Genomic DNA, 15,932 nt, shown 5'->3' on the forward strand with positions numbered 1-15,932 from the left:
TGCCTGGCTGCTTAGCAAAGAAATCTGCTGCTGAATGATGAACGGCTTGTGAGGGATTAGTATGTTCATTAAGCAGAAAAATATCAGTGGTGATTTGTTCTGCAGTCTCTGCCAAGACACACCTAGCAGGAATCCTTGAAGCTGTTGAAAGCAGATAGGCTAAATGTAGTACAAACACTTCAGTTCTTCCAGAGTCTGTTCTTCATTTTACTGCTTCAATATTTTGCAGGAGCTGCAGAAGTGAAGTGGTCTGAGGGTTAGTTGTGTGCTAGTTCAGTTTGGGTTTCGTGCTAATGTGCTGGCCTGGAAATGTATGGTATGTGTTACTAAACTGAATTTTTGTTTAACGTTGTTGTGGTGATCACATAAGAAATAAGTAAGGTAAGGAAAGGAGCATGGGTTTTGTGAAAGATGAGTGAGAAGGTAAAGGAGTGGGGCAAAGAAGCAAATGCCAAGGAAGAAGAGGAGACCACATGTCTCATGTGACAAAAATTCTTTGTGCATGTACTGGCTTTGGAGCAGCTGCTCCTGTCCTCCCCAAAAAGAGTGCTCATGCATGCCAGAAGCTGCAAGTTTAAAGTGAGCGGTGCAAAGTTCGCTTCCCAGTGCAAAGCTGCAGAGGCTGGAACCAGTTTATGAACTATGTCTCTAATTATGGCCCCATTTCTTTTATGCTTTTGATGTCCCAAGGACATGTTGGTTTGATTGTTGGCACACTTACTACTGCTGTAACTACAGTTACTGGGCAGATGAATTGTCCCCTCTGAGCCTTAATTATTACCTGTGCCGTGGTGGTACTTGGTGGCTGCTGCTGTGTAGGAAGTGTAAAAACTTACCGGTACAAATGATGTGAATTTTGACAGGAGGGTAGGGAAGGAAAGAAGTTTCATAGTGGTAGTGGACTTGTGCGTGGGGTGTTTCATCAGTAAGGGTAAAAATCATCAATGATGCTACTGACTGAGAAGGGACCAGCAGTTAAATCATTTACTGTTGTCCAACAGAACTTATTTTTCATTGGTTGTTTCCCTGTAGTTTGCAACATGGGGAGTTAATGATTGAGGTGTAAAAGGTGAAAAATAAATGTTTATCTCAGAACATGCATTCAAGATCAGATAGTATGAGCAGTAAGAAGCAGGGCATTTCCACTCTTATTAAATATCCTTGGCAAGATATTGGAGAATTCACTTGCTCTTGACTTTGTGTAGAGGAAAATGAAAGTAAATGCTTTATTTGTTGTTTCAGTCTGTCTGGTTAAAACAAATAGGAATAATTGAGTCCAGGCTTTACAGATGGGCAAGCATAGTTTTCAAGTAATCGGGTTTTTAGCTAAGTCTGCTGTGGAGTTGTGCAGAGATGATAGATGAGCCAGACTTCGTGATTTACTTGGTATAGAATTTTTTGTTCATTTGCCTGAAGCTTGTACAAATCAGTTGCATCCTGGAAACTATCACTGATTACATCTGTAGGCTGTGCTTCCTGGTTTCAAATGTATATGCATTTGGGGGCAGGGAGTAGAACAAAATAACTACCTTGGGAATAACTCTTTAATTAGGGGTAGGGGGGAGCAATGTGCCAGTGCTGAAGCATTTGGTTATAAACTGTGCCTCCATAATGTGGCTGTGCCAGGTGATTTCTCTGATAGAGACTTTAAATCCTGGTTACATTATTGACATTGCATGACTGTAGTGGCTTAGTTTTGTGTTCGTGAAGCAGAAATGATAATGCTTCCGTTACTGGGACAGCCTGTAGATTAATATTTTTCTTAGGTCTCCTCACTGACACTTACTGGTGTGACTTTCCAGTTTTGTTCCTTTGGTAGGTGCAGCTTTACCAGCATCCTCCACTGACTCACCTTGTCAATTCTGAAATCAGATGACAAAACTTGCAATTTGTTTTTGAGAGACTTGTTTGAATAAAGCATCTAAAATAGTTGTAAAGATTAGTTAAAAAATCCCACAAAACTGTGTGCAGCAAACCTGAGGCTTCTGAAATCGGCACATTCTGACTGAAGAAGTACCTCTATAGACAAATCAGCTTGCTTTTGAAGGTGATTACCAGAGTAAATTTCGTTATTTCCAAGTGAATTTTTGTGTGGTGTTCTGAGTAAGAGGTCTTTTTCCGTAGCATCATGAAGATTTCAGTTGGGGGTCTGCTCTGTCCTGGGTGTTAGAAAAAGGATGTTTCTGTAAGGCAGAGCGGATAGGATAGTTTACCCTGTCTAGTTCTTAGTGTCTCTGAAAAAATACTGAGCTGTAGGACAGGGAAACTGCTAAGTAAGTTTCTTGTCAGTGGTGTGGTTTTCCTGGGACTGTTTGTGCGTGTTCAAGCAATTTTAGAGTGATTATGTGAGTAAGGACTTGCCTAGATTGTGATGCAGTAGGTGATCAATAGTAGCCATAATAAAAGTACTCTTATTGCATCCATGGTAGATAAACACTTTGGCTCAAGGGTAAAAACTGATTTAAAAAAAACCTGTTTGAATCACTACCGAGAAGTATCTCTGGGGATGGAGGGGGCTAGGGGAGGAGGTACATGACAACTATTGTTCATGTGGAACTATAAGAAAAAGTATTCTAGGCTGCCAGCAAAAATTGTTCAGCCTTTGGAAAAAAAGGCAGAACTGACTTGAGTGGAAAATCCTTACTGATTTCTTTTTTCTCTTTTAATCTCGCAGCTGATTGCAATGCCATTCTTAAAGCTCTACAGCCCATTTTTCAGGAGCAGGGAATGACAGAAACAGTTCATAACTGGGAAGACCATGGTTATTTAGCCACCTACATCAAAAAAAATGGCAGGTGAGTGGATTTTCTTTTTCTTCCTATAGATTGTCCCCTCTGTCCTCCCTTACACATTTATTTCTCCTTGTGTTGGATCTCCTTCTGCAGTGCCAGCAGGGCAAGCTGTGCTTTTACCAGCCTTGCGTATGAAGTGACTAAAGCAGAATGCTGTTGATAATCTTATCTGTGTCCATCTTGCAGTCTGGACACCAGAACAGCTGAGTTGGTCATTGTATGGTGTCTTGTTCTCAGGGCTGGTCCTTCCAGGTACAAGACATCTCAAGTCAGTTAAATTATTTGTAAATCTTCTGACAATTGAAGATGTGTAAATATGTTCAAGTCTAAACTGAGCATGTGAATAATGAAAAATTTTTGTCCCCGTCTTGTGTGTACTTTTAAACATTTCATTATATGCTTAAAATTCTCAATCAGCTACTGAAGTAACTAACAGCATGACAAAGGTGGGTGGTGTCAGTGACACTCATGTTGCTGGGGTAAACTGGTAAGCAAAACCACATTAACTTTATTTCCTGAAGCTGCTTTACAGTGTCGGGGTTAGTTAATTATGGTGTACACGTATGTGACCTATTTATTAGTAACTACCAATATTTTATTGCACTTTATTTGTTTCCAGTTAGTCAGTTATTTGTTCTGGACATCTGTTGTGGCAGTCACTGCTTCTGATCTTTTTGAAATACCTGCATACTTTGGGCTTCTTCAGGATTGAGTTAAGCTAAGTAAGCTTTAGTTTGTTGGCTTTCTCCTCTTGGGTGTTCTGTGAAGTAGCTCATTTGGCCACACTTCTAACATAGGAGAATTGTCTAAGGCTTTTTAAGTTCTCTCTGTAATGAGAGAGAGAACCAGTGTCTCTAGAAGAAAAATCAGATCCTAGGTATGTGATTTGCCTGCTGTAACTTGTCTCTGTTTACTGTGTGTGAATGTATTTATGTGTACAGCTCTTTATGTAAGTAGCGTAGACCAGCTATGCTGGTTATCTTGGGGCCTGACTTAAGGTACCAAGTGGTGGGACAACTGGCATGACTGGCATGCTGTCATGGATGGCTACAGATGACAGGCCAACAAGGAGTTGCTCTATATGGGAGGGAGCAACTGGAATGCATTGAGCTTGACCTGGGGGAAAATGAGGAAGGAGTTGAGAGCTTGTGGGTTAGAATTAAGGGACAGGCTGTGACATGACTGTGGGTGTGTACTACAGGCCACCTGACCAGGAGAAGGAAATTGATGAGGCCTTCTACAGGCAGCTGCAAGCAGCCTCACAATCACAGGCCCTGGTTCTCATGAGGGACTTCAACCACCCTGACATCAGCTGGGAAGACCATACAGCTAGGCAGGCGCAATCCAGGAGGTTCCTACAGACCATAGATGTTAACTTTTTGATGCAAGTGGTGGAGGAACCAACAAGGAAAGGTGCGCTGCTGGACCTCATATTAACAAACAAGGAGGGACTGGTGGAGGATGTGAAGGCTGGAGGTAGACTCGGCTGCAGTGACCATGAAATGGTCGAGTTCAGGATCCTGCGTGGAGGAAGCAGGGCGATAAGCAGGATCAAAACCTTGGACCTCAGGAGGGCTAACTTTGCCCTCTTCAAGGAGCTACTGGGAGGAATCCCATGGTCCAGGGCTCTTGAAGGCAGGGGGGTCCAAGAGTGCTGGTCACTGTTTAAATGTCACTTCCTCCATGCTCAGGAGCAGTGTATCCCCCTGAGAAAGAAATGTAGCAGAGGAGGCAGGAGACCTGCATGGTTAAACAAGGAGCTTCTAGCGGAGATCAGGTGGAAGAGAAAGGTCCATGGAATGTGGAAAGAGGGACAGGCCACTTGGGAAGAGTACAGGAATGGTCAGAGCGTGCAGGGATGCGACGAGGAAGGCCAAAGCCCACCTGGAATTGAAGCTGGCAAGGGATGTCAAAAACAACAAGAAGGGCTTCTTCAACTACATCAGCAGCAAAAGGAACGCTAGGGACAATGTGGGGCCGCTGCTGAATCAGGCGGGTGTCCTGGTGACAGAGGATGCGGAGAAGGCAGAGCTAATGAATGCCTTCTTTGCTTCAGTCTTCAGTGCCAAGGCAGGCCCTCAGGAATCCCAGACCCCGGAGGTAAGAGAGGAAGCCTACAGAGAGAATGGTTTTCCCTTGGTTGAGGAGGACTGTGTGAGGGATCGCTTAAGCGATCTGGACACTCACAAATCCATGGGCCCCGATGGAATGCACCCACGAGTGCTGAGGGAGCTGGCGGATGTCATTGCTGAGCCACTCTCCATCATCTTTGAGAGGTCCTGGAGGACAGGAGAGGTGCCCGAGGACTGGAGAAAGGCCAATGTCACTCCAATCTTCAAAAAGGGCAAGAAGGAGGACCCAGGGAACTACAGGCTGGTCAGCCTCACCTCCATCCCGGAAAAGTTGATGGAGCAGCTTATCCTGGAGGTCATCAACAAGCAAGTGGAGGAAAAGAAGGTTGTCAGTAGTCAGCATGGATTTACCAAGGGAAAATCATGCCTGACCAATCTGATAGCTTTCTACGATAACATGACTGGCTGGGTTGATGAAGGGAGAGCCGTGGATGTTGTCTACCTTGACTTCAGCAAGGCTTTTGACAGTGTCTCCCATAATATCCTGGTAGGGAAGCTCAGGAAGTATGGGCTGGATGAGTGGTCGGTGAAGTGGATAGAGAACTGGCTGAATGGCAGAACTCAGAGGGTTGTCATCAGTGGTGCTGAGTCTAGTTGGAGGCTGGTAACTGGTGGTGTCCCCCAGGGGTCAGTACTGGGCCCAGTCTTGTTTAACTTGTTCATCAACGACCTGGATGAAGAGTTAGAATGTACCCTCGGCAAGTTTGCTGATGACACCAAACTGGGAGGTGTGGTAGACACACCAGAAGGCTGTGCTGCCATTCAGCGTGACCTGGACAGGCTGGAAAGTTGGGCAGAGAGGAACCTGATGAGGTTCAACAAAGGCAAATGCAGGGTCCTGCACCTGGGGAGGAACAACCCCATGCAGCAGTACAGGCTTGGGGCGGACCTGCTGGAGAGCAGCTCTGCGGGGAGGGACCTGGGTGTCCTGGTGGACGACAGGTTAACCATAAGCCAGCAGTGTGCCCTGGCTGCCAAGGCCAATGGCATCCTGGGGTGCGTTAGGAGGAGTGTGGCCAGCAGGTCGAGGGAGGTTCTCCTTCCCCTCTGCACTGCCTTTGTGAGGCCTCATCTGGAGTACTGAGTCCAGTTCTGGGCTCCCCACTTCAAGAAAGATGAAGAGCTACTGGAGAGAGTCCAGCGGAGGGCTGCGAGGATGATGAGGGGACTGGAGCATCTCTCCTATGAGGAGAGGCTGAGGGAGCTGGGCTTGTTCAGCCTGAAGAAGAGAAGGCTTCGAGGGGACCTAATAAATGCTTACAAATATCTGAAGGGTGGGTGTCAGGAGGATGGGGCCAGACTCTTTGCAGTGGTGCCCAGCGACAGGACAAGGGGCAATGGGCACAAAATGAAGCACAGGAAGTTCCGTCTGAACATGAGGAAGAACTTCTTCCCTCTGAGGGTGACGGAGCACTGGAACAGGCTGCCCAGGGAGGCTGTGAAGTCTCCTTCTCTGGAGATATTCAAGACCCGCCTGGACGCGGTCCTGTGCAGCCTGCTGTAGGTGACCCTGCTTTGGCAGGGGGGGTTGGACTGGATGACCCACGGAGGTCCCTTCCAACCCCTACCATTCTGTGATTCTGTAAGCTGGCATGATTCTAGTCCTATGTTTAGATCTTTCCCAGTCGTGTTCGATAAAGTTCTTGGTGTTTCAGTTAACTTTTCAAATGTGACACTGGATTTTTCTGATCAAAATTTTTTTTACTTGATGTGCGTAGAAAAACCTGTTACTTGTCTCTTGGTTTTGTACAGTCTTTCTTACTCTGTCTTTAGTTACTTGTGCTTTTATATTCTTCCTGAATAATTTGATCAAAATTTTGGTTCTGGATAAACTTTTGTTTCTGAGGTCAATGAAAAGACAGCAAAGTTGGTAATTTACTACTCTGGTGCTATCCTCCTTCTGTATTGGGTTAAGCCTGTATTTAATTTTCCTAAAAAGACAGTACTGAGGATACACAATCTCTGAACAATTGAAAGGTAAAATACCTAAAAATAAAAAGGACTTAGAAGACTTAAAAGTTAGCTTTCTTTGATTCACAGCCTCATTTTGTTTTCTGTCTTTCTGTGAGTTTGAAAGTGACATGAGATGTGAATTCTCAAACTGGCTTTCCCCTTTGCAGTTTCAACAGCGTTCTCCTTAAGATCATTCCCCTTAAAAAGACAACCCCTTCTAAAGGAGCAGTTTCCAGAGTTAAATTACCCGTCTTTTGACGTGTTCCAGGAACTTTCTAGAGAACAGTCTTCTGTTGTATACCTTTTTCCAGGAGATAACTGAACTAGTATCTAGAAGCATCTCCAAGGTCCTTATTAATTTTTGAAGTATCTGACCTGATTTCTTACTACACTACGAACTGCAAATACTTGTTGCTGCAAATTCCACTAACCTCTTGAAGTGCTAGAGTATAATACTAATGAATGTTTGAAGGGGGAAAAGAGGACGTAAAAGTTGACATGTCTGTGTAGGAGAGGTGGGGAGGAATTAATGGGAAAGACAAAACTGTGCACTGGTGTGCAGTGCACTTGTGGTAAAAGAAGAAAGTTGGTCAAGTTGCCAGTTTCCATGGTAAAGCAGAGCCCATGTAGGGATGTCCTTGTGGCTCTGAGTATAGGCTTGGGAATTCACTATATTGGAGAACTACAAATAAATCTACCTTCAGTCAGTTTTTTGATGCTTTTCAGGACTGTCATCAAGTAGACAGCATGGTGGGGGGGAAATGGGGAAAACAGGATACTGTTTCCTGAAAGCCATGTGTATTAGATGAGCTTCAGCAGTTGCTGAGCTTTCATACTGGTTTCTAAATGGGTTCTTTTCTGTGTGTTTTACTGTTGTTGATCTTGTGCTTTCCAGCAGCACGACATTCTGAATCATCCAGCTTTTCACTATGCTGCTAAATACAGTTTAAGCTTTTGCACTAGAGGATAGTTCACAGTATTCTTACTGCTGTGGGAAGACGAAGGTAGGGAGGTGAGCCTAGTGACTTTCCTGCAGGGAACGAAGGCAGGGTCTGTTATATAGGGTCTCGGTTCTGGGTACTTCTTAGCATGGTAAACAGTGACAAGTAAGAGAGCTGGGGAGCAAGGGCAATCACTCTGACATCTAGACTGCTGCAGACTGCCAGCTTGCTTCCTGGATTTCTTCCTTAGGGCTACACCAACGAACTTTGTCAGCTGTCAGGGTCTTGAGCTGATTTGTTTGAGTCCTATCCTAAACAGCAGTGTCAGTGAGGCTGCGCAGTTTGGGCTGCTTCTGATCTCACATGCTTGTATCAAGTAATCAAGTAGCTATGCTTTTCTCATGTACAACTGTCATGTGACACTCCAGGGCATGCAATACATATGGTCAGCTTGATGTGAAGTACTTCCCTGGTGACTGCAGCAGAGCACTCGTGTCACTTCACATACTTTGATATGGCAATTGGTGGGTTGAGGGAGAAACCGCACTGTCTTGGGGCCATAGGAATACCACGTAGGCCACAGGGAGGGCTGGGGCTAAATGGTGTGAGCATGGATGTGGCATGCTGGTTCTCAGGGGTTGTTCAGCTCCTTGATCTCTCCAGGCTGAATTCAGTAAGTTTAGTCAAGTATTGGTTCTCATCTGGTTAATAGCATCATGTGCTAGACACCTCTTAAACTAGCACTGCTCATCTTTTCCATTCAGTGAGAAATATGATAGAGAATACCAAGTTTCAGGAGAAAATGTGGACTTCAAGATGCGCTAAATGCTGAGGCATCTAAGTAGGATGTGAATGGGCTTTCTACTACTGCAGCACCATTTCTGCCCTTCCTGATTTGCATAGGCTGATTGGCTTGTTCTATCACTTTCCATTTGACATGTTGCTTTTAGCAGTTGAGTGTAGAAGTCTCCCCTTCTCCCCATAAACATGCAGGTGCTGCAACTTTGCTTTCATTGTTCCCCTGTGTGTACTGTGCTTCACTGTCTGCCTTGCCAATTCAGCTGTGAATGGGCTTCCCAAGAGACATGTTGTTAACTGTTGAAAGTTTTAGTTGAGCTTGGTTTTAGGATAAAATTACTCTTGTCAGCTTAATATTAAGTTGTGTGCAGGTGTTGTCAATTGAAAATTATATTTGCTGATGAAGATTCTTAATCCTTACGAAATGGTTCTCAGTTTTAACATAATGCAGGTCTGGAAATAGTTGGGCTTCTGAGAGAAGCTATCCAGGAGAGCATCCTAAGTATAAGAAGGAATTCCGGTTTGTGGTACAGCCCCAGAACTGAAGAATGAAGAACAAAACACAGAAGCGCTGAAGATTGAGAGGAGATTGTTCACTTTGCAAGTTGCATTTTTTTCTGGTGCAGTGTTAAATGTAAATTAATAAAGAACGGTTATTGCTTTCTCTTGGTATATTCATTGCTAACTGAACTCCAGTGCATACTGGATTTATTGTCCCTGGAAATTACTCACTTTATCTAGACAACTTACCCTCTGTAGTGATGTCTGTGAAAGTACATTTCTGTGCTTTGCCAGACCCATTGAACACTGAATTGGGGAACAGTAGCACGTGCAGGGGAACTTTCCGTGAGTTTTGGGACCTCAGCAGTTCTGTTTTCTTGAGTTTTCAGGTCACTTAAACTGCATACACTTTTTAAGGCAGCCTTAAACAGCGTATTTCTGTTAATGTCAGTTGATGCGGTGTCAGCTGAAACAAAGCAGGGTGTGAACACTTGAAAACCAATAGACTGGATAGTTAAACCCTGCAAAACAAATGTTTCATGAGGGGTAAGAATGAGCTGGTGAACATACAGAGGGTTTTATACTAACTAAATAGGCTTCATTTTGATACTAGCAATTTTATGTTTGCTTTTTATTTTAGACACCTAAACTATCATAAGATTTTTGTGCAGATTATAAGAAGTATCTGACACAACTAGGAAGAAAGTAGTCAGGGCATGCAGGCTTTTTCTCTTCCTTCCCTGCAAAACAATATACCTATGGAAAAGAAGTAGCTTGTAGTAAAAAGCAGGAAAAAAACCAAAAAACAAATTGTGGTGGAGGGTAGGTGCATCATGAGCAGTTTCTTGTAAAGATGGCTGAGTGTTACTGCGCATAAAAGTTCTCCAGTGTGAAAGATGCATGAGTTAGTGCTGCATGTGAGTTGTGAGTATGGACATACAAACATGTTTTTAACTAGCCAAAGGTGCTGAGCCATTGTGTGACAAAGATGCCCAGCTGATGTAAGAAGCTGGGTACTGATCCCAGGAAAAAATGTGTGTGAGACGGTAATATGTTGCTGAACAGTGTGTCTACACTCCAAAGTCTGCAGAGATAACCCCCATAATCTACACGTTGTTGAGTTGTGGGGCACTGCTGTTGACAAAACTGTGTGTGGCAAAGATTCCGTGTGAACAGCCCCCGTGGAGGGCTGGGGTGATTAAATGAATTGGAGCTGATTTGGGGATTAAGCCCTGCTTTCCTGTTGTCATTACAAAAGCAACAGATCCCCGTTCTCCTTTGTCTGAAGCTAAGCAAGCAGAAGTCACATGTGGCAACTCTACCTGGTCCATTTACTTTGTGATTTACTCTGACAAAGGACGTAACTGAGGGAAATTCAGCTGGAAACATCTGCTAATGGGGTTGTCAACGCAAGGCTCCAGAGCTCGGCAGGAAAGGGCCCACTTGAGCCCCTGGAGTGTCTGTCTGTGGTGGTGGGGAGGGATGTGCTTGAATCTGCTTTGCCAGGCCCCTTGCCCAAACGCTGGTTGGGGAACAGTAGCATATGCAGGAGAGGAGCTCCGTCTCTGAGTTTTGGGGCCCCAGCAGTCTTGTTTTCCTAAGCTGTGTGTGTGCATATTGCTTTCAGAATGTTTTCAGGGTCACCTTGAGCAGCATGCTTTTACTGAAGTGTCACTCGCTCTAGTTGAGACTGGAAGTTTAAAAAAACACGTTAGGAATATGTGAACGGATTTTAGAAAAAAGTTATTTAATAAATCTAGAGTAAGGAGAAAATCATTAAAGCTTATCTTTGAAATTTGTTGAGTATCTTCTCAACTAATACTGTATTGTAATAGCACCGCTGCTTGTGAGCAAGTACTCTTCTATTACAGGTTGTGTGCAGCTACCAGGGATTTTCTTGTCCTTCATTCATCCGTGCTCCCTCTTTTATACTGTTCCACCTGGAAGTTCTTTAAAAACCCACAAAACCTGAAACTTAAAGTCACTGTTTCTACAGTGGAAGACTGTCTTTTAGAAAAGATGTCCCCTGTACACACATCCATTTTTAGCTTCTGTTCCGTATCTGAATTCTTGTTTAGAGAAGTGTAATCCTACTGGTATTAGGGTTCACTGTTCACAACAGTGCAAGATTTACCCGCTTGAAGTTGGTTTGTATGCCACTGAGATAATGATGTTAACACCATGAAGGGAGGGGGAAGTGTGTTTACATTTTTCTTTTCTGTGTTAGTCTCTTGCTAACCACTCTATATGCTAGTCAGCATATTTTAAAGGAGCAGGATGAACATTCCTTAGCTCTTTAGTTCAGTCCAAAATGTTGTAGTTTATTCATGGAATTACCCAGACTGCAAAAATGGGCTGAAGAACTGTAAGCAGTTGCTAGGAATCAGCAACAGTTTAGAACTGTGGTAGCTTTCATTAGTTTAATGTCCTCATTTTGTAAAAAGAGAAGAGGAGTAATGGTATAGTGAAAAACTGTGGATGTTTAATTCCTTAAGGTCCCTTAATCTGTAATTAAGATGAAGAACATCTTAAAGATACTATGCTTTATTGAAACATTTGGGATTTCCTAGTATAAGCAGGTTTTCATTTCCCCCCTCATAATGAGTAATTTGACAGGTGGTACTTCTGCTGGCAAGCTATTTTTCAAATAACTGAACTATTTTATCTATTCTGTAGTGACTCAGAGTTAACCTGTCAGCAGATAAAAGCTTTGAGGGGTGAAGAGGGGTTTGTAGGTACCTGTTTGTCTGTCCAGTTTTATTCTCTGGGCATAGTGGTGGTCGGGCAATCCTTGCTCAAATACATGGGATTGTAATGTTTTTTTACTCCTCAGTACAAGTAGCCAAGGTAGGATACATGTTTTGGCTTGGAATGTTTTGATCTTTCTCCTTCTGGTTCTTTTTAAGCAAAGAGGATGCTCATTCAAAACCTTTCTTGGTTTCAAGTAGTGACTTTCTGATTTGTGCAGTTGGGGTTGATCTCTTAACATCTAATGTTGCCTGTTGTGTAGGTGGCAAGATGCTGCACTCAAGATGCTGTACTCAATGGAATTGTTTCTGTAGTTAAAACTTGTTTGTATGCCAGCACAATAATCTTGAGTACTGCCCTATAAGATGTGGCAGGTATGCAGGTGCAGCAATAAATGGGGCCTTGTTAAAGTGGGGGCCGCTTTTCTCATGCAGATTTTGTTGCCCCTTGGAAAGGAGAGGATCCCTCCTCACTGAGCTTTTTTTTTTTTCACTGGTTTTATGAAAGTACATATGAGCACACACCAAAGGTGTGGCAGGTGTTTTGTTTTGAAAACAGGAATTAAATTTTCCAGTAAGACAAGACATAGGAGGGAACATTTATGAAGAAAACTTCATTTTTCAGTTTTTTTCCCCCTTACTTAGATTGTGAAGTAATTTTTGCTATACTTTCGTATGTGAAAAATGGAAACTGTATTATCATGGTTCTTAAAAACCCTCTTCCAAATGTTAGAAGAGCTGCTGCTGCTGAAAACCTGCGTTCACCTGTATTCTGCCAAACAGACAAGTGTAAAGTAACAGAAGCCAGCATAGGCTTTGCCCTCTGCTGATTGAAGCTAGTAAGTCTTTTGTGGGTTCAGCCTTGACCTGCTGCTGTTGCCTTAATGCTGCTGGGCTGGTCGCTTTTCTGAATGTACCCTTGTGCTGTTTGCTGCGTGTTTAAATCTTTACAGGCTTTTAGCTTTTTTTTGGGGTGCATTTCCAACCATGTGTGACTTCTAACCAAGGTATAGCCAACCTGGATCTGTATTGGCTGCTTCAAGTATTTTGAATTTTATGCAAGGTTGTTTACCACAAGTTAACTGTCTGACATTATTAGCCAGACACTTTAGAACTTCAATTTTTGTCCCACTACACTGCTCCAGCCTGGTGCCTGGCTTTCATCTCCCTCCCCACCCCTACCGGGCCCAGGTATCAGGACCCTGCTGTTACAGTAGAGGTAACGATTTGACAAAATGAATGATGGTTCTGCAGTGTTACTCTCTCTGTATTCTAATGCTATCATCTCACTTATGGTTATGGTGAAGGTGTCCTACCCTCTTTTTTTTTTTTTTTTTTTCTTTTCTTCTTTTCTAATTGTTTAACGGTCCTACTTGTGTCTTACTGGTACTGGTGGGAATATCAGCTTAAGCTGTAAGATGTTGTGGTCACTCTGCAAAGTATGAAGTGGCCCACCTATCAAAAGTACTGAACTGTGTCGGTCACCAGTGAGTGGAGTCCAGCATCCGAAAACATGCAGGTAAAGTGTTTGCCTGCCAAAGTTCAGAATAGCTGCCTCTCCTTTGCTCTGGTTTTGGCAGGAGTGCAGTGGGATGAGTTTGCTGGTTCTCTGTAAACGCTTTCTTACGTAGCTTGTAGAGAGAAGCAAAAAGCTGCCTTAGAAATGTCTTGAATACTGAAAATACTTTCTAATTGGCTTGTAAACCTCATCTCTTAACTGTTGGCGCTCTGTCTGGTAGTTAAAAAGTGTCTTTGTTTGCTCCTTGACTATTTTCTGTGCCTCCTTTCATCAGGGTAAAGTTGTGTGTGTTATTCTATGCAGGAGTAATTTCCTGGTATTGGGCAAATGCGTATTTTAAGGCTGTTCTGTGGTTTCACTTCCTGGCCCTGCTTGAACCGCTTTGTCAGGAGGATGGCTGGTGGGCAGTCGCTGGGGTGTGAGGGGGTCACCACAAGGCTGTGACAATCTGCGGGTGCTTCGGAGGGGGAAACACAGTGGGTGTGTGTGTATTGTATAGAAACGTCTTTCCTCCTGAAGGCTATACGGTGCCTAGTCTTCAGGAAAGCCCGAGATTTCCCAAGCTAATCTTTTGAAGAGAAGTGGGTGACACTCTGGTTTCTCTTGTCAACTGTAAACACATCACAGCTACAGATCACTGCTGTCCAAAGCCAGCAACAGTGGGTTTATTCCTGAACCACTTCTGTCAGTTTAATCGTTTGATCACTTTGCAGTTACCAAAAAATACAATCTTCAGATAACACAGAATATTCAGGATTTTCTCTCTGACTGCAGCTAAGGATGTTTGCTGGCCAGAGTTCCCACCAACCACGGGAGAGGTGGTGTTCACCTGGAGGCTGACAGTTTAGGAAAGGAGCTCTGGAAGGGATAAAAGAGGTGGGAGTGGTGCGGAGATGGGAGGTCATGTAAATTTTTTTGTCTCAACAAGAGTTGGTTTGTGTTTTGCCTTTGAGGCTGAGGAGGGTGATGAGAGCAGACAAGCGAAGAAAGGGGCATTCAGAGAACTGTATACAGCTTTACCTGGGGTTTCTGTGTCGTGCTAATGAACTTCCATCCCTGAATACCCTTCTTTCTTTACTTGGCTGTTCCTGTTCCCATACCCTCCTCTGCCCTCTCAGTGTATGCCTCCCCTCCCTTCTTTTACGTAATCCGCTGTAGCCTTTCTGTTTCGCTTTGTCTTCTCCCCTCCCCCGTATGGAAAAGATATCGCCTCTGTTACTCTGTTTTCTTGTGTCCTTCCTCATAGTCCTCATCTTTTGTGCTGTTTGTGCAAGTTCTTGAAGGTCCTATATTTGTCCACGCAACACCTAGCATGGCGAAACCTTGTTCTTTGGTCTTTAAATGCTTGTGTAATAAACACAACATACACTAGGAGTTCTGTCCAGCTTGCGTCTGTATTCATCAATGAGAATTTGCTGCTGTAATTTGTTTGCCAGTCAAAGCTAGGGTTGCTCTGGGACACTTATTATTTCTCATTTATAATCTTTATTCAGCTTTGAATGTGAACATTGTCTATGTGAATAGTAGCTATAAAGTTTAAAACAAACCAAAAAACATTGTGAGAAGGAAGATACAGGGGAAGGAGAGTGTCCAGTTGTTTAGTTGAGGCTTGATTTAAATTTAAGAAAGAAAACCAACACAACACACCAGTTCAAGCAGGCCTTATTTAAAGAGCTGACACTAGTAGGTCATATATTTTCCCCTCATACCATAGCTGTTCTGGTTTAAACACCCTGTTTCACTGCCTTGCTGCTTGCTGATTTTTAGTTTATGTAGTGACTAGCATGCTCTGGCAACTTTCTGTTTGCTGCTGAGTGACTTGTAGAGGAAGACCAGAGTTGGCACTGCCAACAGTTATAGACATGTGGAAAAAGAAACGGGTGTTCTGAATTTAGTATAACTCATTTCAGACTCTTTTCCTCAGACCAATTTTTGATAATAAATTCATTATCACTGTGTCTCTGTCTTTATTTTGTAGTTTTGCCAATTTGAGAATTCACCCTCATGGATTAGTGTTGGTGGATCTGCAGAGCTACAATGACCATATGAAAGGAAGAGAGGAAGTCGATCAGGTATGACTGATGCTTATATTACTAGGCTTATCGAACTGCATGGGAACCCCCTTATTCAAGTCTGTCAAAGTATGGCTTGGTAAAAGATTTCAAGTATCAAAGTGAGTTCAAACCTGAATGCTTACATATGAGGAGTAGTAACACCTGTTGTAGTTGCATACACATGAGTGTGCACGTGCACACACACTCTTGTCTTTTGCATGTCCTGGGCCTCGCTATTTACTGTAAAAGTTGTAAAGATGTAGCAGCCTTGGTTAGGGCTCAGGGCTCTTCAGGCACTCGTGGCAGCGAGGGAGGAGTGATGCCTAACCCACAACCTGGTGTATTAGTGTACAACTTTTTTCCCTTCTGTAATCTGAGAGATGGGGAGCCTCTGTGCTTAAACTTCTTCCCCACAAGAAAGATAATTTCACTTTCCCCCATTTAGAGGCTTCAGAAACTGGATGTTGCAGGGGACTAGGCTTCTGCTTTGGTGGG

At 43.5% G+C, this 15,932-nt stretch overlaps 1 protein-coding gene across 1 annotated transcript in view; it reads left to right on the forward strand.

The window, feature by feature from the left end:
- Nucleotides 1-15,932, forward strand: part of SMS (spermine synthase) — a 55,358-nt gene that overhangs the window by 12,704 nt on the left and 26,722 nt on the right. Inside the window, exons 2-3 of the mRNA XM_075429606.1 lie at nucleotides 2,675-2,795; nucleotides 15,362-15,455. Of these exons, the coding sequence (XP_075285721.1) occupies nucleotides 2,675-2,795; nucleotides 15,362-15,455 (215 nt within the window). The remainder of the gene's footprint in view (nucleotides 1-2,674; nucleotides 2,796-15,361; nucleotides 15,456-15,932) is intronic.

Source organism: Opisthocomus hoazin, chromosome 1 (genome assembly GCF_030867145.1).
Source record: "Opisthocomus hoazin isolate bOpiHoa1 chromosome 1, bOpiHoa1.hap1, whole genome shotgun sequence".
Taxonomy (NCBI): domain Eukaryota; kingdom Metazoa; phylum Chordata; class Aves; order Opisthocomiformes; family Opisthocomidae; genus Opisthocomus; species Opisthocomus hoazin.